This window comes from Rissa tridactyla, chromosome Z (genome assembly GCF_028500815.1).
Source record: "Rissa tridactyla isolate bRisTri1 chromosome Z, bRisTri1.patW.cur.20221130, whole genome shotgun sequence".
In the NCBI taxonomy this organism is placed as follows: Eukaryota; Metazoa; Chordata; class Aves; order Charadriiformes; family Laridae; genus Rissa; species Rissa tridactyla.
This window is the reverse complement of record NC_071497.1, coordinates 61,774,144-61,800,507: the sequence shown is the minus strand read 5'-3', so window position 1 is coordinate 61,800,507 and position 26,364 is coordinate 61,774,144. Positions and strand designations below refer to the sequence as shown.

Sequence of the window (26,364 nt, the reverse complement as noted above, 5' to 3'; positions counted from 1 at the left end):
CTCAGGAGATAACAGTATGAAACAAGTCAGGCTCACAGCTACCGGTAAGCAAAATAAACTCATATCTGTCAACCTGGCCATGGAATCAGGCTAGTTTAGTGGAATCAGCTCAACGTTATCACATACAATAAATACTGTCTTATATACCCTTTAAGATTCAGAGACTTACTGATGGCTTCCCCCTGTATTGTCACACATTTATGCAGTCTGATTCTAGAAACATGAGTATCTGCGTGTACCTTTTTAGGCAAGCTGAAAAAGAAAACTCCAAAAGATAGTATTATTATTTAACTAACATGCTGCATTATTCCATAAAACAGTAAATATGGAAAAAACCCATACATACTGAAAACAAGAATATGGATCAAACTGCCCGCCCTGCAGCCTGGCAGGGACACCAAACTGGGATAGGAACAAATTGCTATCATGGTTGCTGACGGCATCAGAAAGGATGTGTGCCCACATAGGGGGGCCAGGGCTTTAGGATTTGGGTATTGGTATTCCAGTTTTTTTATAGAAACTGAAATGAAACACAGTCTTCTGGCTCACAGCCTTAACTGTGCAGACAGTTTTGTAACACACGTCTCACTACACGTGTATTTCTGCTACACTTGGAATTCTGGATTCTAAGGGACTGAGACTGAGATCTAGAAAAACTAAAATACTCAATAAAGTTACCAAGATACAATGTACCAATATAAAAACACCAAGATACAAGATGTAATATCTGTCAAAGATTTTATTTAAGCTATATTTCATATGGAATACTTAAGTTATAGGAAAACAAATTAAGACAAATTTAAACGCGTGCATCTCAACTTTTTGCAGAACCTGAATAACCATGTATCATTGTCTTCTATTTCTTTCAGCCAGCAGACTTCACAGGAAAGCAAGCACTGAAGCAGATTAAAGAAGAGGGGCTCAAACGACGACTGGTATATCTCACCCTGGAAACAGATAACGTTGATCCAGAGGGAAATGAAAGTGTGTGGTATAATGGCAAGGTAAGGACTACAGATCATGTTACAAGAAGCTAATGTTCATTCTCCATGAACAGAATCTAACTTTGTGTTTCAAGTGTGAATGCATTATTTTTGTTTTATGGGCACAGAACAATTTGATGCTGTGATAACCATTTTCTAATCTTCAAGCAGGAAGCAAAGATTAACTGAATAGCTACAAAAAAAATGTGAAATACCATCAAGTCACAGAAACTAGAGTTGGAACAGACTAAAGTAATTAGCTCACCCATTGTCTTCTCCTGCAAGTTCACCATTGTCCTAACAACACTTTTGCTAATCACTTAAAAGAAAACAGCGAAGTTTAGGCCTCCACACCAGCACAGATTATGTATTGAAATGCTCACTAGCAGTTAAATTATTGTATATAGCAAATGTATGCATGTATATAGTGTTTGTTCCAGTAAAACCTTAATTGAACACAACAGGAATAAACTGTTTTTTCAAGGAGCACAAACTTCCCAGTTTAAGGTGATGTCCCCACAGTAGAGAATATTATGAAGTGCATGACACACTTGAAATTTGCTTGATGCTTGAAGTGTATATACCAAAACTAGTATATGAGATTTACAGTTGTTTGGTTTGTTTGTTGTTGTGTTGTTTTGTTTTGTTTTGTTTTTAAAACCTCAGTGCATCTTGAAAATAACGATAAATGTTTGTGGGGTTTTTTTCAGGTTATTGGCAATACCACATCTGGAACTTTCAGTTACAGTGCTCAGCAGAGTCTGGCTTTTGCATATGTTCCCACAGAACTCAGCAAAGTTGGACAGAAATTGGAAGTTGAACTGTTAGGAAAAAATTATCCAGCAACCATTATACAAGAGCCACTGGTGCTGACTGAACCAACGAGAATGCGCCTTCAGAGAAAGGGTGAAAGTCCCAAAATATAAACACAGATAAGGATAAAATATATTGTGCAGTAGGAAATATTTCCATTAATATGCATGAAATTAAGAGAAACAAACTACTCAGATTTGCTAATTACTAGACACAAGATGCTCATTGCCATAATCAGTGAGAAATTCGCTGGTGTTGTTACCCTCTTGCTTACGTATATGAGCTATTCACATTAGAGATCTGAGCACAGTTCATGAACCAGTGTGTGTTCCCCATTCTCAGTAGGACTTGTGAGCAGCACGTGGCAGGGAATGAGTAGATCATTGATTCAGCTTGCTCCCACATTGGCTGGCAGATCTGAATTAACGCAGAGGAGAAAATTGCCCTTGGCATTGACCAATAGCAAATTCTTCCTCCTCCTTGACACTCACAGTTCCTCCTTTGCCTGCACTCAGGGTAAAGTAGCTTATCCTGGGTCCTTACAACATAACATTGCAAACATATCATTAAAATAATATCACTAGTTCTGCACAGAAATGCTTCCTATGGAACTGAAATACATCCCAGCAATCATTAAAAATAATAAAGACAATATTAAAGGCAAACAGGACTGTTAACATTTTTTTCCAATGTGTCTCCCTGGCAGAAATTCTTACGGAAGATCAAAATCTAGTTCTTCTTAATAAAACAGTGATATGAACCCCATTCTTCATTATTTTACATGAATAAGCAGGATTGGGATAATGTAAATGATGGGAACACACTAAATTATTAAAACACTCTTCTGACTTCCATAATATGCTCAAATATTCTTTTGAATAAGAACAATGTCAGAATTTCCAACTTAGAAAGAGTAACACTTCCCTTTAGGCTATAGATAAACCTTTTCAAAGAACATATGAATATGAATAATGTCCAAAATGTACCTCCTCCAAAGGAGTTGGTGTCTCTAAATCTTCAGCAAAGAAGCAAATGTATAAATAGAATATACCAGGAGAAAAACAATTTGAATAATCAATGCTTCCTCCTGCTAAAGTAAGCTGGCATTGCATTGTGCTGTTCTAAATATCTTTTACAAAGCAGGTAAAATAAAATATACAAGGTTTGGCGGGTTTGCATGTAGTATTATCCTGAGTGAGAAATCCATTCAGAAATTATTCTCTGTTATGCTTTAAGAAGTGATTTAGTTCTACTTTGCTGAACCAATCAAAGAGGTTACTATTTTTAAAGGTGACCTCATTATTTGTAATGAGGCAGTTAGCCACTATGTTTCCTTGAGAGTTTAAGAAATGTAAAATACAACACAATGCAATATTCTTTAATTCAGGAACATAGTTTTGAATTTCAGTATTTCCCAAGAACGTGCAAATGCACTAGACACCATGTGCTGGAGTGTACAGTAACAGTTATCCTAAGACAGGCTCTCACATACACTTTCCTAATGAGCTTCGCTATGCCAAAACTCTGCTTCAAAGATACCTTCCACATCCCAATCTGGAAGTTAGAATCAGGTTTGTAACTCCTTTTCCAGCTTGGAAGAAAGAAGTGCTGTTCATTAACATCACCCATATTGGTCTGACTGTGCCGAAGGTACAGGCTTTCTGCAGCCTGGGCAAAAGGTAATGAATCACAGCTGTAATTCCTACAAATCAAGTAGAGCTCAGAAACTGTACCCTCCATGGGCTTGTACCTCATTTCCAGCTGTAATCTCCCAGCCACTAATTTCTCCTTGTTGCAGATGCAGAGAGCTACCTGTCTCATTTTACAGTGTAGTATTATAGAGGCCCAAACACTGATTTCCATGTGGGCTTCTCATGGACAGCTGTTGTCACCCAAGTCTCACGAAGATTGAGCCTTGGCCAGTTAATTTTGTTTCAAGATTCAGGCAAGCAAACAAAAAAACATAGCATGCTGCTTCTGGGACAAAGCAATGCAAAGTAAATTTTCTTTCCTGCAGACAATTTATAAGACCAAAACAACTCCCTGTTCATCACTGACCATAAATAAGAGAAATGGAGTATCTGAGAGCTTGTTGCACTCTGTTACCTCTTAAGAATGGCCGTGTATTTATTTTTAACAATGCATTCAGGAGCAGAGATACCTGATTTACACAAGCATGGCTGAATATTGGAAGTACTGTAGCTCTGAGAGCACTATGTCTGACAGGGCATCCTAGTTGATGCAGCTTCTTGTTTAGTGCCCTGATACCCAAGTCAGCTTACTGAGTCTTTATTAGGATAGCTCGACGTTGCAGCACTTTCCACACTGTGGATAAACTAAACTGCAAGGGGACGAAGCTTTACAAGTCATGCCCACAGAAATGTTCGCACATTTAAGTCAATCTTTCAGAGTTACAAAATGATAAACCTGAAGAAAAGGAGGGGATGGGGAAGTGTTCAAGGCTTTCACAGCTTCCTGTCACTGCGTCTTTCCATTATATGTTGTGATACTGTCTTGCATAAACTTGTGGTGTCAGGATACAGCAAGAGGAAGTGAATAGGAGCAAGAAAGTTTAGGTAGTGCATCCACGTTTTAAGAGGGCTTCTAGCCAATCAAACAGAAATACCAGGGTAGAAAGACTGGCAGGGACATCTTTTGAGTCTTCCGCAACCCTGTTAGCTAACAGAGGAGACACCTCTGTAATGAGGTGAAAAAATGACAGTTGGTCATCCAGGAAATTTTCTGAAATATTGAAATTTCTGTGCGTGGAGAGATCAGGACATGTCAGAAGGCAGTTTTCTCAGACAGATTTTTTGTTGTTTTCCTTTATTCTTTCTCCATCTCTAGGGAGTTTTGGTACACCAGAGTAGATGTTACTACCAGCATTTGAATTTTTGTTCCAAATTCCTACATGCTATGGCAAGATGTGCCATGTTCATACTTTGTGTGGAATGATAATTCGACATGGATACCATAATCTTGTGTGTCACTCTAATGACTTCATCAGTCATTGGCCTCAAAACAGCATCCAAATTATTCATCCCCAAATCAGAAAAGGTATACTGAAACATAGGGAATTGAACACAGACCATTTCCAGGATTTGTTCTTTTGATGCAAGAGAACACTCTCTGATACAAACAGTATTTTCTGATTGGGATTGCAAATCTGTCAAGTAGTAATACAAAACCAAAACAAAACCACTAAGAAAATATGACAGGCAGCAACATCCAGATTGTGACTGTGCAGCATCTGCTGTCTATGTTTTAGATGGTACAACTTAATGTTTTAACTCTCGCAGCTCGGGCAACCAGGGTATCCAGCTCTGGTGGAGCAGGATAACCAGCAAATAACTCTTGGCACTCCACTAGAAGGGAATATATGAGTTCAGCTGCACTTGAACACCATGATACCTTTGGAAACATGTCAGGTGAATAGCTATTATGAATTTTATTCCAAAATTTGTATCCAACGGTTACGATTTCATCCACACTATGTAGATTTTCAAAGTCATTCTTTTGAGTGAACAAGAATGGTTTCCGTGGGAATGGAAACATATGAACGGAACTTTGCCTATAATAAGGACAGGGAAGAAGCTATTAAAATACACAATTCATTGAGACAACTATGACTGGTAATGGGATCTGAGCTATAAACAAGATAGATTGGAACTTTCCAGCCTTTTGAACAGTATGAATCACATCTCAACACAGAAAACGTAACTCATAGCCACATGCCAGCCTGGAATTTACTTCAGGGAAATACCAAATCCTGGAATTTACTTCAGGGAAAACTAACTTCCGGACAGTATTCTTGCTTCGTGTTCTAATACTAGCCATGGACACACACATTCTTACTGTAGAAAAAAAATGTGGCATCACTTACCATTGCTGTTGTTTTCAAACCAGCAGGGAATTATTTGGGATTTATAAAAAAATATCTGGTAAATTTGTAGACTTATGCACTAGACTTCATTCATAGGAGCAGGAACTTTCATTCTACAGAGATTTGTCAATCAAAAAGAAAGCAGACAGTACTCTGGCATACTCAATATTTGCCTTTCTTACCAAGAAATACGATTTTTAGTGTGGATTGTTCTTTCACCTGTTACCAAATGGCTATATAAATTTGGAAATGCACGTGTGTACCATTCCAGCAAATGTGAAACACATGGTTATTTGATCTTTAACTGGACTCTGAAATTTATGTGTATGCCATGGATGGACAAAATCATTCAGACTTGACCGCTATTTTCTATCCTTTCACAGTCTTAGGTATTTCATCAAGATCATAACTAAGGTGGTGGTCGTTTACCATATTGCTTTAGAAGATTACATGGTCTGAAGAAACAGCCCTGTTGACATGGCTGTTATTTCTGCTTCTGGGTTGCTTCACTTCCTTCCTGCTCTGTAACAGTCACGAGCACCACCTTACAGACAGGCCCAGGCCGAGGCTTCTCATCCCAACGAGCGAAACGAAGAGGGGAAAAAAAGCACCGGGTGGCTCACGGTTTTGCAGGAGGGGAGGGGACGAGAGCAGCAGCAGATGATGGCAGGAGAGAGGCCGTGCACTTTTCGCCTACAGGAATGATTGCCATCTTACACAGCTCGGCTGCTTCATCAGCGGCGGTGGCAATTCGTCTTTCCCAGGCTGTAGCACAGGTTGGCACGCAGCAAGGCCGGGCTGTTTCGCAGCTGCCACACTTTGCTTATGCACAGAGTGAACCCTGCTGGCAGCATCACATCTGGATAAGCTGCCGTGGGGTCCCGTATGAAGACAGAAATAACACTGTGGTTACTTGTAGCAGAATACAGTGTCCCCTTCTCAGAGTGTTGTACTGACTTCCTTGGAAACCCGACACACAAGCTTGCGAGCAGTTCCCTGGTTCCCCTAGGAAAGGCTCCATGGCTTAAAACGCATGTTTCACGTAGGAACTGAAGGAACACGAACTCCAGCGTCACCGCGTCGGACGCTCTGCGAGCACCGGCAACAACTTCACAATCTCTTTTTTTTTTTTGACTCGTTTCATAAACTTCTCGCCCTAAAGCCCCACGGCTCCCACCCACAGCGGGGCGCCCCGCACCCTGGCTTGCTCCTACGGCTGCACAGCCCGCCACAGAGCCGCGGCACCGGGGGGCGGCCCGGCAGGGAGGGACACCCCCGCCGCAGCCCGGCCCGCCCGGCGGGAGGAGCCGCCGCCTCCGCCGCCGTGGCCCGTCCCCGGGGCGGTCCCCGCGGCCCAGTTCCTGGTGGATGTCGGGGATGTCGGGGCGGGCGGGCGTCCCGCTGCCGCCGCCGCTCTGCCTCCTCTTCTGCCTGCCCTTCTGCCTGCCGGGGCTGGCGGCGGCGGGGCGGCCGCCCGCCCCGCACCTGGTGCTGGTGCTGGCCGACGACCTGGGCTGGGGGGACGTGGGCTGGCACGGCTCGGCCATCCGCACGCCGCGGCTGGACGCGCTGGGAGCGGGCGGCGTGCGGCTGGAGCGGTACTACACGCAGCCGCTCTGCACCCCCTCCCGCAGCCAGCTCCTCAGCGGCCGCTACCAGGTAGGGACCCGCGTCCCGGCGGGCAGCCGGGGAACATCGGTCCCCGAGTTGTTGCCCCAGCGTGGCCACGCCGGCGGGACAGCCACTGGGGTCCCGCCACCCCTCTATCCTTCCACCCCTCCATCCCCCCACCTCCCCATCCTACCACCCCACCATCCCTCCACCCCACCATCCCTCCACCTCTCCACCTCTGCATCCTACCACCCCTCCATCCTTCCACCCCTCCACCCTGCCACCCTCCCACCACTCCATCCCTCCCCCCTCCATCCCCCCACCTCTCCACATCTCCGTCCTACCACCCCTCCATCCTTCCATCCCTCCACCCTGCCACCCTTCCATCCCGCCACCTCTCCCCCCCACCATCCCTCCATCCCACCATCCCACCACCCCTGGTGGAAGCGACCCCCTCCCAGCCCCTTCTGTCACCCTCCCCAGCCTGTCACCAGGTAGCTGGTGGGACGCTTCTCTGCTGCTTCTTAGCAACGCTCTGTGTAGTTCGGCCTTGTATCTCACACGAAGATGCGCCCGGGAGAAGGCTACTATACAAAAACCAGTTGCATTTATGCGCAGACAGAATTACTTCACTTGCTTTTGGCAGAGCAGTAAACTAAGCGTGAGCTTCGGGCAAGCTGTTCTGCTTCAGAAAACCTGAGGTGCTCGCTAATCATCAGTTGTATTAACAGGCATGGCAGTGTATCGTGAAAAAATATTCCTTCTGTTACGTACTGCTCAGCTGGACAGGCGCGCAGTTGACATGCAGCCTGTTTTCCAATGCAGCATTTAAATGCATCCTAACCTGTACATTCTTCATACGGTAACATAGGTGTAGACATTTATGCACCCGTTGATGGAGTGCACACAGAGTGGCCCTTACTCAGGGTGACTAGCTGCTCCGTAGTCCTAGTCATGATTTTCCCCATTTTCTTCAGTTGCACAGGTGTAAGAATTGGACTTCATCGTACTGCTGTACTCCCCTCTCCTCCCTTCTTTTTATTGCAACTTTGGCAAAAATGAGGAAGGGGGAAAGAAGAATACAGCACAGACAGAAAGGAGGAGCTCACAAAGGGTTAAGTGTATTTCAGAAACTTTCTCTCTCTCTCAAAAAGTCCTGCACATGCATGTTAACCAGAGTTATTTGTCAAAGAAACTGTTCAGAATGAAAATAAATGTCATCCTGTATTAGTAGATGTTTCTTCTTGTCACAGGAAGGTTGTTCTAGGTGATGCTTACTCTTTCCAAGCCACATGTGTTCTGTTTCTAGTAACTCCAAAAGTCAATAATAAAGAATAGCAAGATAATAAAGAATAGGAAGACTTTTTTTTTTATTTACCAACTCTTTACATTGTCTTATGTACATAACATAAAACATTTTTTCATTTTGACTATTTCTATAATACAGTTCATACTCCAAATATGATTATCTAGAGCTGGGTCCAGGTTAACTGGACAGTGCTGCATCTGATCTTTAAAGTGGAAATTGGAAATGCTCGTAGTTCAGTCCTGATTTAAATTCATCATATGTATCTGACTTGATAATTTAATCATCTTCATGTTGACCTTGTTACAAGTGAGTAATGAGTGATATTAGAAAATGGACATAATTTTTCTATAAAGTTGAGGAGGAAAGTTGTGTGCAGGAAATAATTATGTAGCAAATATGTAGGATTTTGTTTTGGTTTACCTACTGGTGTGATTAATAATTGCTCAGAGTTTTGAAAAAGTAACCGAAATCTGTTCCTATCTGGAGCTGGAATTTTGATAGTCATCTTGCAGTCCATAAAGAAAGAAAAGCAAAGATACTGGTTTATGAAGGTGATAGTATTTTTTTTATTACTATTTTTAATATTTTCCTCTCCTTTTTCTTGCTTTCTAGAGACAGTGGAAGAAACTACGATGCTTTGCTAGCTTGTGTCTTTCACTATATTAGTAATCTTTTTATAATACTGCATTTAAAAAACAATTTTTTTTTCCAACTCCTGTTTCAAAGAAAATTAGTAACTAGTAAGCCCTTTATGAGAGTCTGCTTACCGACTTGCCTGAGATCAGGGTTTGTTTGTTTAAAAGTGAGTTCAAAGTGTTGCTAAAGTGATGCTTTAAAAATTAATTGTGCAGCTTGCTACACCATATCTCCACTGCTTAGTGGAGATATAAAATCTGATGTCTTATGCTCTAGGGGGTCTTGGAGGTTTTGTGCTTTGACAGAGGCAGATTACTGGAAATATTTAGTAAATAAATAAGATATTCATACTTGCATGTGTATGTTTGCTGGCCTAAGTTTAAGGTAGTGCTTTTTTTTTTTTTTCTGGAGGAGATAGGGAAGTTCAGAAAAGTCAACTCACAGTACACAGGAACTGGAGAGGTTTCCTGCATCAAGCAATATGTACTACTTGGATAATAATCAGTCATGTTTGTGCAAAGAGATACAAAATTCACCACTTGTTAAGATTGGAAACTTAGGTGGAACTACTAGAGGTCAGATCTACGCAGTGTCCAAAACTTGCGTTATCCCCAGTATCCACATGCTTTGTTTGTAAAAGTGCTCACATACACTTTAAGCACGTAAATAAATACATAATGTGTGTATATAATGTACATTTAGAAGAATAATGCAAAAGGCACTCACTTAGCCTTTATCACCATTTCCTCCCGTGACTGTTCCCTGGTATAGGCAAAAGCTTGTCCACTTCACCTGCCATCCACCTTTTTGCCCATCTCCATCCCATTTAAAATCTCTCACTTGGTGTCGAGATGTTATCCCGAGCCTTCACAGGGACCATAACGGTAATTGCTTCCTGTTAGGTTTTTAAATGCAAACGCAAAAGGCCTTGCTTTTTTTTTTTTATCGCACTAGATTTATGCCTGGGAAGATGTTGTAAACCCCTGCAGTGCTATTTCCTTGTCTTCCTCGTACTCCCCCTGCCCTCCCCCTGTGGCCTCCTCATCTTCCTTGGTGCTGCATCCATGAAGGCAGCACACCCTAAAACTAATGCTAGCTTTGTTTCTTTTTGCACCTGCTTATAAAGTAGCCCAGAGGAACGCGTTGCTGTGTTGTAACCCATCTCCCATCCTTCTTTTCTCTGCTAGATCCACACAGGTTTACAACACCAGATAATTTGGCCATGCCAGCCCAGCTGTCTGCCACTGGACGAGAAACTCCTCCCGGAGCTACTCCAAGAGGCGGGATACGTTACTCACATGGTGGGCAAGTGGCATTTAGGGATGTACAGAAAAGAATGCCTTCCAACCCGCAGAGGATTTGATACTTACTTTGGTAATTGTTAGATTTAGTGTGGGCAACAACTGTGGCGTTAAAAATTATGAGAAACTGACCAGTTCTTCTAAGAACAGCAGATTTACTATTAGTGTATATCAACACCGGGGCATGCGTGTTTCCAAAGTATAACTACTTAAAACAAAATAGTGCCTTAAATGCATGCCTAAACCTTACAACTTCTTGAAGAAAATATAATTGTTGAGTGGCTCCAAAGAAAGTATTTCTGTCTTATGATCTGCATTTAATTTGGCTCCATGACAGTTAGAAGATTTAAGGTGTAGTGATTGTTTTGGTTTTGTAAGTGTCTTTAATCTAAGTGTTTTGTATTAGATTAGACAGTAGACATTGCTTGCTCTGCGAATAATGTTACACTTCGGAAAGCTGATATTTTTAAGAAAGAAGCAGACATCATACCACACTGTGTTCATGCTTTGTGAATAGTGTAGCACTGGTTTTCCACAGCCTCTGGCAAGGAGGATGGTGTGAGAGCCTCCATAAAATAGTATCCGAAAGGTCTATTGCAGGAACTCACAAGTTATGAAGCCAATCTTCAGATTAAAAAACATAACGCCAGAATTAGGTTGTCCAAGTGTGACTGTGCTACAAACCAACTTGGAGCTACGTATTGTTTATCCTTCCTCTCGCAAAGGCTCGTGTCGACTGGGCTTTTATTAGCTTTGCACAAGTGCCGCAGGTGTTAGGTGAACCAGGCTGCCTGCGATACGTCTCATTCTGCATGGTACTGAATGCAAAGTTGTCCATCACCCCTTGGCTGTTTTCAAGACACTTTAATTAAATGGAGAATTTCAAAACAGTTTGTCGTCTTCAAAATAATGTTGCAAGCCGTTGATAGCACTGCTGCCCACTTAAAAAGCGGAGAGAGTAAGATACAGAGAAACTTCCACGTTGCTGTTGTCTAACTTTAGGCACTTAAATGATGAGCCTGACTCTGCTACGTGCCCATTATAGTAGTGATCCAAACTTCAGGTGGGAAGAACTGTTCACTTAGATTGTTTGTACCTTCTGAGTCTTCAGGGAGCTTGGGGCCATGGTTCCACAACTGAATTAAGCTAATATATATGGATTGTAACATAAAGACTCGCTGCTTAAACATACATGCCTCCTCCCATCCCTTTGCAGGTGCTTGGGCTGTTTTTGACAGCATAGATGTAGGTAGGCTGATGCTCCTCGGGATATTTCACCCTGAGTCCGAGTAGGCTCTTAATGCAGGGGCCTTAGTACAGGCTGGCTCTGGGCATGGTCAATGAGTGCCCCACGTGACGTTATTTTTCAGAGAATGTAGCATTTTAATATCCTATAGTGTTCATGTAATTTCAGTAGGTGTTAATTGCAATTAAGGGGCATTTGATTCTTTGGCAAACTTGAAGCGGTGTCTCCCCCACTGGGCACTCAAAATGGAAAAATGCAGCTCGCGGCTCTGAGTATGTTGATGTAGGCAGTCTGCCCACAAAATCTCTCCTTATGCCTTGAAACAAAGCCATTTTTTCCTCCTAAAAATGTATTGAAGTCTGTATTATTTTTAAAACAGAACTTCGTTCTTTCTGTACATACTTTTTTGCACAGGTAACTACTTGAAGCTGACGGATAAAAATTCAAGTGAAGTTCCTCTGTTTTGTACTTTTGTCCCTAATTTTAGTTTGGTTTTGCAGAACTTAAGAATACGTTTTTGCAGATTTGTCTTGTTTTTCAGGATATTGGGGTATAAATCTGAAATCTAATTTCCAAAGTAACAATTACTGAGATTCAAAAAATCTGAAAGAGGTTTGTTTCTGGTTAATAAAAAGCAAAAGCATTCAATGCTTGACAAGATAGCCCTTGATAGGAGCAAATCTGTACCTCTAGAATTTTTGCATAGTTTGTTTCTTTTAGGTATCTTTAAATAATAGTGTCTTTTTTTCACCAGTTGGTGTCAGCAGTGGATCAGGAGTTGCTTTACAGCTGACATTAAAAGTGCTTCATACTTGGATGTTTTTGAATAAATAAATAAATAAATCCGAACTTTCTGATAGAGAAGTTTTCTGTGAAACTACAAATGTACAAAATCATACCCACTAAAAATCAGAGTAGTACATGGATGGGTCATTACATTTGCTATCACTGCATTAGTTTAATGCTAGTATATTTGATATCACGTTATGAATATAAAGTCATTGAACTTCTTCCAAAATCTTTTGTGTGTTTCGAAATTACTATTTGCATTAACAATAAAAAGTCCATGAAGTATTAAATGTTGACGTACTTAGACCTGTCCAGGGATGTCACTACAGGTGGTCAAATGTTGGATGAACTCAAAACCACTAAAGTTTTGACATGTATTTTTGACTTGCTTTCTCCCCGATGTATCTCTTTATACGACATTATGTTAGCCAGCTTATTTGACATCTTTTCCTGTTCTAGGCTATCTTCTGGGGAGTGAGGATTATTATTCTCATGACCGTTGCGTCCTCATCAAAGCAAAGAATGTAACACGCTGCGCTCTGGACTTCCGAGATGGAGAAGAAGTTGCAACTGGGTTTAAAAACATGTACTCTACTAATTTATTCACAGAAAGAGCTATCGATCTTATAGCCAATCATAAAACTGAGCAGGTACAGTCAGCAACTGTTTTTGATAACTTTAGCACTAAAGAACGTTTAAAAAAAAGCTAATGAAATTTTAATAGAGAGATCTGCGCTTGAGCTGCAATTTGGGGCTTTTCAGCAGGGCACGTAGAGCTAAATGTGAGAAGTAGCACTGGTAAAACTTGCCTTATCTGCTGTCAGAATCAGCTTTGGCTGCACAGCCCTGGCCTGATACCCTTCTCTGTTTCTTTTTTTAATGGTGTAAGTAACGAATTTATAGAAATGATTTATCATGTAGCTTGCTCTTCTAAAAAGAGAATGGAAAGTTTAATGGGAGAAGTCTCATAGAAAAAACCTGTTAACAACTGTGTTATGAAGATACACCTGATGTTTTTACACAGCTTTGCAAAAGTCCTTTGTCAAAGTTTTATTAGTTTATGTTTAGGGATTAGAAGAGAGAAGAGTAGAATAAATCAAAACACAGTCCCTGCAGCTGTTGATGAATGAAGGCTGCTTTTGCTGCAGTAACTTTCGCATTTAGTACTTTCAACTAAAACAAGTATGTTCAACTAATTTCCATTCTATCCCTCCCACCCCAGCCCCTCTTTCTCTACCTCGCTTTTCAGTCTGTCCATGAACCTCTCGAGGTCCCTGACGAATACATGAAACCATATTCCTCCATTAAAGATGTAAAGAGGCGCCATTATGCAGCGATGGTGACTCTTATGGATGAAGCTGTAGGAAATCTTACTGATGCTCTGAAAAGATATGGTCTTTGGGACAACACAGTTCTTGTTTTCTCTACTGGTAAGTTCATTTAAATATTCTTTCAGTAATAACTTTGACACAGTGTCTAAGAAGCTGACTTCAGAGACATCTGGCCCCTCTGTTCTTCCCCCATATATTTTCTAACTACAAAAGAATGATGAAAGCGAAACAGGACTTTATACCAGAAGGAGCAGTTTCTGTCCTCCCTCTTGCGGCTTTCTGAAGCATGACGAAAACAATTCTGAAGAAGTGTCTGTGCCAATGGGGGATACTCCTATCGGAGTGAAAACAGCATTGTAAAAACCAAGGAGTGCAGTGAAGTTGGAGGCATCTTTCTTGCCCTGTGGTTACCGAGTATCTGTCAGAACTGAATCCTTACTGAGAGCAAATTAATTTGTCCCGAGCCACAGATAGCTGTCTGATCAGTCTGTAAATTGCCATGTGTTGCATGAAGCACGAACGGTCAGACATCAAGCAGTTTGAAGACAAAACTCTTTACTTCCCTTATTTCCATATAACATGTAATTTTTGTCTTGCTTGGAATATTTCACTGGCACCTTACTCCCATGAAGCAAAGATCTGTTAATTAAAAAGCTTAATATGTGATGATATAGTCTAGGCCGCCAAATTACAGGCTAAGTTTTTGTATGTGCTATGACACTATCTGGTTTCTAGATTATTAGGATAATGCAAATAATACATTACAAAGCAGTCTCCATTGTTTCTAAATTAGGAATGAAACAGAGCCTTTTTGACATACAGCTGCTTGGCTGGGTTTCAGGGACATAGCTGTTCTTGTTTGGTTGGGAGTTGGACGTAGCCTTTCAATGTAAGCCTTTCAATGCTTACAGTTGCTCTTTTGCTCAGGCTTTACATATTAGGGCTGTCAAAATGGCAAATTAATTTTCAATGAACACTTTAAAAAAAATCCAAAACCACCACCAACAAAAAACCCCTCACCAAACTCCCCAAACACCAAGTTTTTACAAAAGTGCAGTGATGTGTTTGGAGTTTAGCAGCTGCTTCCTATAGCACTTGGAATCTTGGAATTTCGTTTTGAGTCCAAACCTGTTTGCCTTGTGGTGTTAAATTTGTGTCCAGGTTTCGGCTCTAACAGGATTCGATAACTCTTCTATGCCTGTTTCTGTTTATGATGTTTTCATATTTAGAACTGAAAGTAAGCAAAGCCATATGGAAAATGATACCAATGTTTATTCCATATGGAAAAAATCCAGAGCTTGTTGGTGGGGTCCTGGTAGAGTTATTTCAGTAATGTTTGTTCAGTACATTTGTGGAATAAAACTAAAGACATCTGCGTTGGAATTACAGGGTAGGACTGAATTAAAAAGATAAATTTATTTTTTTGTTTATAAAATTTTTTTTACGAACAGTGACAGTATACCCTGCTTTTAACAGTAGTTATCTTGCAATCAATTACAGGTACATTTCAACAAGAGTCAGCCAGTCAGGAGAATCCAGTGTCTGCCTCATCTAATGGGACTTGTCTTGAGTTAATTGACACGGCCATGAGTGGAATTTAATATGATTGAAATGCAGGGAAATTAGGCCTAGATCAAACAGGTCAGGGGGCAATGATTTGGTTTTTTTTCAGTCTTCTCTCTTCACTTCAAACAACTATTCTTCACAGGCATAAGACATTGCATATATTAAAGATCTAGTTTCCAAAAAAAATAAATGTCAAAAACATTTAAGCATTAAAAAAGGCCAAAAAAGGGGGGAAAAAAGCGTGAAATCCATTCAGCTTTTCTATATTATATTATTTATCACTTTTTTGTATGGTGTGTTTTAAAATTGGCATTAGAAAGTGGTTGAAAAGAAACACGAGAGAGTCTGCAATTGAGCATCTTGTTCAGAGAGTTGTGCTATGTGAGATCTCTCTGCACAGCTTTCAGGTCCTCTGTAAATGGGCGTTTTGGTGTGCACTGGTAGCTATAATATGGGTATATATTTATGGTATGATATTACCTTCAGCTCTTGAGGGCATGCCTGCTCGAGGAAGCTGTGCCCCCTCTGCCGGCCCCAAGTGCTCTCCTGGGACAGCAAGGGAGACACATTCCCTCTCTGATCAGGAATTCTTTCCAAGAAACTTCTTCCCATGTTGTGAGGTTAGGAATCGATTTAAGGATTTAAATGAAAACTGCAAGGGAGAATCTAGGGAAGGATAAAGTGTGTCCATAATTTTAATGAGCAGTACATATGTGTCTCTTCAGCATAGTACTTAAAGATACAGAATCATAAAAGCACTCTGTTTTGTTATAAACCTGTGTGGTTTGATAACTGTAGTGTTGGAAACCTGCAGAGGAAAAAGAAGCGAAGACCATACTTTATGGCAGATTTTACTAGATTCAATACTATTCCCTGTTTAGTTGCAGCCAAAATTCACACTTGGGTGTTTGCATCTCTCACTGCTTCAAAATTCCTGCACAAAAAGTAATTTACAATTTACAGTAATTTTACATTTGCTATTGTATGCTATAGCAAGTAGCATCACAGCAAACATACAGTCTTCCGGTTGATTCCTTCACTGTGAAGTGCTGACCCCAAAATTAGAGATCTCTTTTTAGTGAGTGCTCATTGAAATACTCTAGAACATGATATAATCTTTGCTGTCACGGTAGATTTCTTTTTATTAAACTCTTTCGTGTTTCTTCCTATTTGTATATGTTATGGCTCAACCAGGATTGCCTTGAAAACATGCCAGTTGGCAAATGGAAATACTGCACGTTTTAAAAAGGCCTTGTAAAATGTGTAGAAGAACTCCAGTTCCTCTTTAAAGTGGCCTGATGGAGATGCCGGGCCAAAAATGAAGTAATCTTGTTGTTAGCAAAGTCTGACTCCATCAGTATATTGTGTAAATCAACGTCTGGTGTCTTTTTGAACAGGTACACAAGCTATTTCTACAGGTAAATAAGAAAAAGAAAAAACTGAGCTAGTTCAATGGTATGTGCTGTTATATTTGTGTATCAAGTAGTAGCTTGCAAAGTTTTGACTGGTGTGATACGGAATAAAATTTGCTTTTATGGAGCGCCTTTTATACTGCAGATACAAGTAAGTCAGCGCTAATGCCATCAGTGGTGAAAATGAAGCCATTGCCTATTCAAGCAAAACATGTAAAAATGCTGCAGCACTCTCTTGGGTACCCATGGCCTTCTATCCACTTGAAATAAAAAAGAATGAGATGTAGGGTTTATTTTTCTTTTTAGGAAATATAAGAGACTGTAACTACCAACTTCCCTGAAGAGGGCCTTGATTTAAAATAAAGGTCATAAAAAGCATTCAAGTGGTACAAATTTACCTCAGCACTATTAACACTGGCTTAGAGTCCAAATTTTGCCTCAAATATAGACCTATGATTTTAGGTAATAAGTGGGCATTTGCTGAAAATACCATGTGTTTATAGTTTCTGCAACATATTCTAAGTAATTTTGGTGGAAACTTGCCAACATTAGAGCAAAGGAATCCAACCTCTAATTTCAGTTCAGTATTAAAGCTACTATCCTTTGCTTTATTTAACTTTCAGCGTTTTAATACACTAAATAGTATTGGAGCAAAACTCCTTACTGCTCTTTCTTCCAATATGTCTGTTAATTCTTACATGTGGATTAGCACTGTAGTGTCTGGTAGCTGCCGTAAGAGGGCTTTGAACAGTAAAATATGCGGAACTTTTCAAGCCTTGGTTTATGTTGCTAAGAGGAAACCACATAAATCCTTTCCATAATGGAGCATGTGATAGTGATGACTGTTTTCACTCCAAAAGAGGGGCTTTTTATCATTTTAGAATCATAATTAGTAAAGGCACATATTGTTTTGGACATACTGATGTTTATACAGTCTTTCTCTCACTCAGCTAAATTTTTTTTCGCCCAAAATTTCATAGTACCCTAATAAAGAAGTACCCTAATAAAGATTTCTTCTCAGTTTCTCTCACTCTCTCTCTCTTTTTTTTTTTTTTTTTTTTGTCATTCCAGCCAGCATATTGTGGGTTTTGTCTAATAAAGTGTTGGGATTTTTCTTGCTTATTTCCAGCTGCTACTTCGGTAGAAACCAGGGATCTGACTTTCACTGGCTCCCTAAGGTCAGTTTTTTAACTTCTCCCTGATGTCTTTGTTCTTGAATGAACTCCTGCGCCTTCTCTTTCATTGGTAATGGGCTTCCCAGAGACTTTTCATTGCAGATTGTCCAAGCTAAGTGAAGGACAGATTGGTTAGAGCAGTTATTCTCTGGATGTGCTGTCAGACGTGCTGATTTTGAAGGTTGTGTTATCAGATTTTTTTTATTTTTTTTTTGGTAAACCTTCTCAATTACAGATCTGAAGGTCTTGTCAGGAGGTTCTGAGAGGTTCGGTGCATTGCCAGTGAGGAAGATGCCGGGGCATCTACTGCCTGAGCATCTGCGGCTTCCTAAGAGGGAATAAGAACGGGTGCCTTAGCTGCAAGCACTTCAATTGAGATAGTTATTTGAGTCCCTATATTCCCAAATACTACTTTGCTATTTCATATTTATTTAAGCTTGTTCTTATACAGGCAAAAGCTGCGGCTGGTCACTGTACTTGCATTGGTCACAGTTGTTGCATGTCAATGATAAATAGTGAAAGGTGCATGTGGTTGGTGTTTTCTACTCCCCTGTTATTCTTGTTTGAGGTTTTTTCCACATTAAAGTATGGGTGGTAAGAATACATTTTTTAGAACAAAAAGAATATTTTCTCTGCCATACGATGCAGGTAGTAGTAATGAGACACCTAGTCTGATTTGTAAGAGTATATTATCAAAGGCAGAAATGTTATCTTGTGATGGAAATTAATTTCAAAATGAAAACTGAGAAGATGTTGATAGTCAATATAGTAATTATTTTTTTCCCCTGTTTTAAAATCCTGTGTCAACCTAAAATGTTTTGTAGGAAATGTTTATTTATCTTCTCTTCCTTCTAGCATTAACCCCTCCCCATCCACCCTGCTTTTTCCGTGGAAAACCTAACACTCCAAACACAAGTTCCTGAACAGAGGGTGACCTTGTGTCAGAGACCCTCGCTTTGTTTTTCCCTTTGTGTTTAAAAATTCCAGCAGAAGTGGAATCCTGAATTTTTCTTCCTGCTTTTAGCAAATGCCAGTAAGTGAAGTGAAGTTCACTTGTAAATGGAACTCAGAAGTGAATTTTGCCCACAGTCGCAAACTGGCTGTTTTTGTGTAAAGCTTTGACTTAAGCCTGCTAATAGTTACCCTAGCAAATTTTTTCTCAGACTGAGATGAATGATGAAAACAACTCATTTTACGTGTTAACAACATTTAATAGTTTCCCATAGCTCTTAAAAGGTTGTCTTAAACTATGATTACTATTAAACTATACTAGCTTGTTCTCCATAATAGTGTTTAAGAAGCCATTATTCTTTGTGTCAGAATCTTCTACCCCCAAATCAGCAGTCAGGTTCAGTGCTCTGTCATTGGGACAAGTCCAGAGTTTTCTCAACTGTGTCTCATTTAACTTGCTTACTGCAGATGTCAGAACGGTTTGTCAGGTTATTCCCATTGTTTTTAGGTTAACCCTCTGTGTTTCTCTAGTGATGGTGAATGCTAGCGTAGACCTGACGCAGCAGAGTCTGTAACAACTGAGACCTGTTTAATTACTGAGACTGCTTACAATCAAAGCAGTCGCCTGAAACTGTCTGCACTAGGATTGCTCCTATCATGAAAGCTGTACTGGGAGTTTAAAAAAAAAAAAAAGTACTCAATAGGGTGAAAAAGGACATTGTTCACGCAGCTTTTGTAGGGCTAAATTTGTAACTTGGAATCTTGTGTACATCAAATGCATTTTTTTTCCATGAGATCAATTTTTCCTTTTTTTTTTTCTTTTTCCACTCTAGAAAAGTCAGGAGAATAAAGAGACAGTTCTGGTGAGTTACAGAAAAACCACAGAGGTTGATTTATCTGAGCACAACTCAGTAAAAGTTGCTCTGTAAATGCTCAGTAAAGTTGCTCAGCAAATGGTGCTCTGGTGGAGGTATTATGTTCCCTTGATGGAAAATAAAAGCCCTATGGGTGTATTTAAAGCATAACAAAAATTACATTAGCAGAATTTTATAGTAGAAGATGTAGTTTTCTGTTTCTATTGTTCCTCTAATGGAAAGGCTTTCAGTAGTTCTTCCATCACGCACACAAAAAATCTGTATTAAGTGCTGAAAATATAATAATGTGTCAGCACTCTTAAAGATGCTTATTTGAGTGGCTTTTCTGCTACTTATATTGAACCATCAAGGTTACTCTTTCCTCTCAGACTATACAGCATCAGACTGAAGTATACAACAGATGCTTTTTCATCAGCTGATCTTAAACAAATGATTTTGGTTCGTTTCGTTGGAAATATATGTTTCGTGTTAGCTGTCAGAGGGAGCGTGCTTGCATTTCTGTCACACTTGCAGCACCATTGAAAAACACAGCAACAACTGTAATATGCAATATGGGGAAGCAAGGAAGAATTTGAGTTCAAATTAAGGGCAAAGTTATTCTCTAATTCACGCTGTGAGTCTGCTATCCGCAGTGTAGATCTCTGCTGTGTGTTCGGTACTCTTTTTTTTTTTTTTTTTTTTTTAATGAAACCTCAATGGGAGTTCCGCACTTGGAACACGTACAGAATAAGCATTATTCATGCTGTGAAGATCAGAGGGGAGAAATTTTCCTCAAATGTGATCCTTTACTGCTATTATCGACAGCGCTCTCTGTTTAACTGTGAGTCACAACCATGAGCTTAAATCACACAAAGGAAGGGCTCTGAAGTCCTGTTCTGTGACCTAGACTTTTAGCAAGAATGCTGGAGGTCAAAAATGAGATGCATTTACAGAGCTGTGCATTGAAGCTGTCTGGTGCTCGCTCGTATTGTGTCTGGCACTAGTGAGTGCTATTTAATTCCCTTTCATATACACGAAATTCACACAGAAAATTAAAAAGGGTTTAAAAAAAAAAAAAGTGCAACAGCTAACTGCCTGCTTGTTTTGTTGATATTGGCAACTGATTGTAGTGTTACGTCCAAACTTCTGTGTATGAGAATTATGCGTATAGACTTATCTCCTGCTTATATCCATCACTTCATTTTTAAATAAGTGCATATTAAGTGGTACGTAGTGGTATCATGACCGCAAACAACTGTGGGGTTCTGAACTATCGTATCAGCATTGCTTGTAGTTCCCCTTCTTTGCTGTTTATTACTATAAACTATTGACTGCCTCCATAATTTTAATAGTATTTAAAACAAAATCATACAAAGCCCAGTTTTGCATTACAGAAAAGAGATGTCATCTCTTCATGTAAACAAAACTGCTGGGGTTTGGCTTTTCTGTAGCCTCCCCATCAGAAATCGGCAACAGCAAGAAAGGTATAGGGATATGGGGTTTGTCCTGTCTTCTGTCTTTTTTTATTTTTGTTTGAGGTTGTTTGCATGTTGCTCCTTTTATTTATTTTTAGTTGCAAACTTAGAAATCTGCTTTGTAGAAATGTCGTAGGTGGTGTGAGACGCTTCATTGACGTGGTCTGTTTTCAACAATACGGAGACACTAACACTGTTAAATTGGCTTCTAAAACTCTGTAAGTTACACATGAAATAATTTCACAGTTAACTTTTAATATACTTTCCAGTTCTCCTCCAGTTGGATGGACCCTCACACTGACCTCCATATGGTTCTGATTAAGTATAAGAGCATGATTGCTCATAAAGCCCCAGCCCTTCAAAGGAGCACTAGATATATAACATGTAACAAACGTTTACAGAATTAAACTGTGGATGAATTGGTTATGCCATCTTATTTCTGCCATCTCTTTCTATACTCTTTACACCCATTATTGTTTAGTTGTTGTGGACTGAAGGAACCTATACGGTCACTAGTATTCAAGGTTGTATGACATTTGATTTTTAAAATGCAGTATTACAATATCAGAGAGAAGAATAAAAAACTCAGTACTGGAAAACAAAGTCAGAGTTACACAAAGGCGAGAAAGAAGCAACATCTTCCAGCATCCAGTTTAGTGGTTCATACTGTTTTAGATCAGTGTGACAAATGTGGTTGAAAATCTGTCCTCAATCTGTTGTCCCTTCTAATTCATCCTCTGTGACGGCAATCGAGCTGCCTGGCTGACAGCGGCACAGTGGTAGGGTCACTTTGGATGCTGCGAGATTCAGGATTAGACGCGTGCTTCTGTTGTTGCTGATTATAACTCGTTGTAAAATCTCCTAGTGCAGTAGCACAACAAGAAAAAGGGGGGAAAGACACAAAATTATGCGAGTTTGAGTTCCTTTATAAGCTTTCATCATTCCGAGGTCAGGTGTGCACAGTGGAAATGTATCAGAAATTGGAGAAGAGGGAAAAAATTTGCTCCGTTCATATTTTACTAGGATCCAGTGGGTATAGATTTCTGTCTGTTTACCTGATCTCCCATCTTAGGTATCCAAATGATTAAATGTCTTCCAATTTCTGTGGGAGACTGTCTTCTAATAGAACACCGAAAGTAATTTCAAAAAAGCTTAGTAAAATTTTGAGTAAATAAGCTTACTCTGGTTTTCCTCACAACTCTTCCTTGCATGACATCTAGTATGTGCTGTATGTTGTCCTGTATGTTGTTTTAGACTACCACCAAGAATTTACACATATATGGGCTACTATTAAATTACCAAGTTCTATTACAGGTGCTAAATATTAAGATATAGCCAAATATATGCCATTTACTGAACAACTAGTTTCTTAACTAATAATAACAAAGGAGATAGCTGCAATGTCTCTTTTGTATATTGCCATCATTCTTTTAGAAACAGAATTTCTTCTACAGCCAACTTTTGAAATTTGAATAGGCAAGAAAAAGAGGAATACAGCTTTTATTATCTCTAGAAATGACTCAGTGGAGTGGATATATACTAAATCTGCCCAAAAGCTTCAATATTTTTTAATATCTGCTATTATGTTTTCTTAGAATAGCTTGATTTTACAGAATCATAGTATGGATTGGGTTGGAAGGGGCCTTTAAAGGTCATCTACTCCAACCTCCCCTGCAATGAGCAGGGACATCTTCAACTAAGATCAGGTTGCTCAGAGCCCCGTCCAACCTGAGCTTGAATGTTTCCAGGGAGGGGGCACCTACCACCTCTCTGGGAAACCTGTGCCAGTGTCTCAGCACCTTCATCATAAAAAATTTCTTCCTTGTATCTAGTCTAAATCTACCCTCCTTTAGTTTAAAACCATTACCCCTTGTCCTTGTTGCTACAGGCCCCAGTAAAACTTTGTCCCCATCTTTCTTATAAGCCCCCTTTAAGTACTAAAAGGCCACAATAAGATCTCCCTGGAGCCTTCTCTTCTCCAGGCTGAACAACGCCAACTCTCTCAGCCTGCCCTCACAGGAGAGATGCTCCAGCCCCCTGATATCTTTGTGGCCCTCTTCTGGACCCACTCCAGCAGGTCTGTGTCTGTCTTGTACTGGGGACTCCAGAGCTGGATGCAAGACTCCAGGTGGGACCTCACCAGAGCGGACTAGAGGGGCAGAATCACATCCCTCCACCTGCTGGCCACGCTTCTTTTGATGCAGCCCAGGATACGGTTGGCTTTCCAGGCTGTGAACACGCATTGCTGGGTCATGTCCAGTTTTTTCATCCACCAGTACACCCAAGTCTTTCTCAGCAGGGCTGCTCTCAATCCCTTCATCCCCAGCCTGTATTGATACTGGGGGTTGGCATGATTCAAGTGCAGGACCCTGCACTTGGCCTTGCTGAACTGCATGACGTTTACTTGTCGAGCTTGTCCAGGTCCCTCTGGATGGCATCCCATCCCTCAGGCGTGTCAGCTGCACCACTCAGCTTAGTGTCATCTGCAACTTGCTCAGGGTGCAGTCAATACCACTGTCTACATCACTGATGAAGATATTAAACAGCACTGGTCCCAGTACAGACCCCTGAGTGACACCAGTTGTCACTGATCTCCATCTGGACATTGAGCCATTAACCATTACTCTCTGGACGTGACCATCCAGCCAATTCATTATACCAAATAGTCCATCTATCAAATGCATATCTCTCCAATTTAGAGAGCAGGGTGTTGTAGGGGGCCATGTCAAAGGCCTCATAGAAGTCCAGATAGACAACATCCATAGATCTTTACTCGTCCACTGATGTAGTCACTCCATCATAGAAGGCTACTAGGTTGGTCAGCAGGACTTGCCTTTGGTGAAGCCATGCTTGCTGTCTCGAATCACCTCCCTGTCCGTCATGTGCCTTAGCATAGCTTCTGGAGGATCTGTTCCATGATCTTCCCAGGCAGAGTGGTGAGGCTGAGAGGTCGGTATTTCCTAAGGTCCTTCTTTCTACCCTTTTTAAAATGGGTGCAATGTTTCCCTTTTTCCAGTCACCGGGAACTTCACCTGACTGCCGTGACTTTTCAAATATCATGGAGAGTGGCTTGGCAACTCTATCAGCCAGTTCCCTCAGGACTCTGGGATGCATCTTGTCAGGTCCCATAGATTTCTGTATGTTCAGGTTCCTCAGCTGGTCATGAACCTGATCTTCTCCTACGGTGGGAGGGAGTTTGCTCCCCCAGTCCCTGACTTGTGGTCCATCCACTCGAGAGGTGTGGGGAGAGAGGTTGCCAGTGAAGACACAGGTAAAAAAGTTGTTGGATACATCAGCCCTCTCATCCATTGTTTCCAGTTTGCCAGTCTTACTCATCAGGGAGATATACTTTCTTTGACCTTCTTCTTCTGGTTGACATACCTGTAGAAGCCCTTACTATTCTTTGCATCCCTTGCCAAGTTCAGCTCCTGCTGTGCCTTGGCCTTCCTGACCCCATGCCTACACAACCACGCAGCATCCCTATACTCTTCCCAGGACACCTGTCCCTGCTTCCGGTGCCTGTGCATTTCCTTCTTGCCCTGTAGTTTGACCAGCAGGTCTTGACTCAGACATGCCAGTCTCTTGCCCTCCTCTCCTGATTTCTTACACCTGGGTATTGAGAGCTCTTGTGCTCTATGGAAAGCATCCTTAAAGATGTTTCCTGTTCTGTTCTGCTCTGTTCTGCTCCCTTGTCCCTGAGGGCAGTTTCCCAGGGGGCCGTATTGACTAACTCCTTGAAGAGCTGGAATTTTGCTTTCCTAAAATTCAGGGTCCTGACTTAGTATTTCGCCCGTCCCGTGTCCCTTAGGACTGCAAACTTCACCAGTGCATTATATTATAGAAGATTATACAAAAACACTGGTGGAAACCCTTAACTTTTTATAATTTCATATTTCAGTATTTCTTTAAATAGTTGTTTAGTAGAACAAATGCAAATAGAATGAAACTTGAAGTTTTATATACATGAATTTTTAGATTTCCTTTGTAACTGATTAATGTTGTTTGGAACAACACAAAACTGTCTCACACAAAGCTTTCATATTTATTTAGAAATATTGCTTCTCCAAGGGACTTACTTTGTCAATCATGGACAGCCCTTGTTTCTATGAATCAATATAGAAACATAGGGAAAATCTGTCATTGATTGACTTTGGAAAGAAATGCGCAATATTGTCTGGTCTGCATTAAGAATTTGGATCTGCAGGTATTGTAAGCTGCAGATACTGTAAGATGGCCTTAGTCAAGTAAGTAGTATCTGAAAGAGATTACCTGAATCCCTGCTGAGATGTTCTGGATCTGTTTTCCTTCTATGATTTTTCATTTTTTTCATACTAATATGTTCATATAAACTATGGTTTGATTAGTACATCTGTTTCATTTATTTATGAATATTCCAGAATTAAAGTATGCTCCAAATAAACATGTGACTGAAGGCTAAACTCTACAGAAGAAGCAGAGGACTTCCAAATAAAGCTCCGCACAACTGTCCTCTGTATTCTTTTCTCTCTTTCATTTTACGTTATTCCATGTTATTCTTATGCATCGAATATAATCTATATTTGTGGAGGATTTCACTATAGCATGTGTTAAAGAAGTAAGATTTCCCCTCTCTGCCTTAATTCATAGGAGAGGAAAACCAGCAGAATTTACATGAGTGTCAGAATATAGATGTGCTGAATGCCAAGGAAGCCATACATTTTACAGATTTTTGAGTTAAAAAAAAAAACAACCCAAAGAAACACTGAAATCCATAAATGCATGTTAGTTACTCCAGATGACAATTAATTTATAGTAAGATACTGCATCAGTTAAAAATTGGTTGACTTTAAAAGTGGAAGGAAGGTTTTGTATTGTAATTTTGTGCTTCTGCCTATAGATTTTACTGATCATCTACTTCTCTTAAGATTTATATGGCATTTAAGCTTAGACAGGCCTAGTGTTGCCCATCTCCTGTGCATGCAGAAAAAAACCACGTATTTCTTTGATGAAACAGGGTTGGGAACTATAATGGAAGGTTTTAATATTGGAA

At 40.4% G+C, this 26,364-nt stretch overlaps 2 protein-coding genes across 3 annotated transcripts in view; both read left to right on the top strand.

The window, feature by feature from the left end:
* DMGDH (dimethylglycine dehydrogenase) overlaps positions 1-2,974 on the top strand; it is a 48,424-nt gene extending 45,450 nt beyond the window's left edge. The window contains exons 15-16 of the mRNA XM_054185503.1: positions 870-1,004; positions 1,694-2,974. Of these exons, the coding sequence (XP_054041478.1) occupies positions 870-1,004; positions 1,694-1,909 (351 nt within the window). The 3' untranslated portion in view covers positions 1,910-2,974. The remainder of the gene's footprint in view (positions 1-869; positions 1,005-1,693) is intronic.
* Positions 2,975-7,036: 4,062 nt separating this feature from the next.
* The window catches only part of ARSB (arylsulfatase B), a 66,111-nt gene continuing 46,783 nt past the window's right edge, over positions 7,037-26,364 (top strand). The window contains exons 1-4 of one of the 2 annotated variants that reach the window (XM_054186581.1): positions 7,037-7,338; positions 10,423-10,540; positions 13,031-13,221; positions 13,794-14,001. In XM_054186581.1, coding sequence (XP_054042556.1) covers positions 7,048-7,338; positions 10,423-10,540; positions 13,031-13,221; positions 13,794-14,001 — 808 coding nt within the window. In that variant the 5' untranslated portion in view covers positions 7,037-7,047. Of the gene's footprint in view, positions 7,339-10,422; positions 10,610-13,030; positions 13,222-13,793; positions 14,002-26,364 lie in introns of both variants that reach the window. The other variant, XM_054186580.1, reaches the window with a different exon arrangement.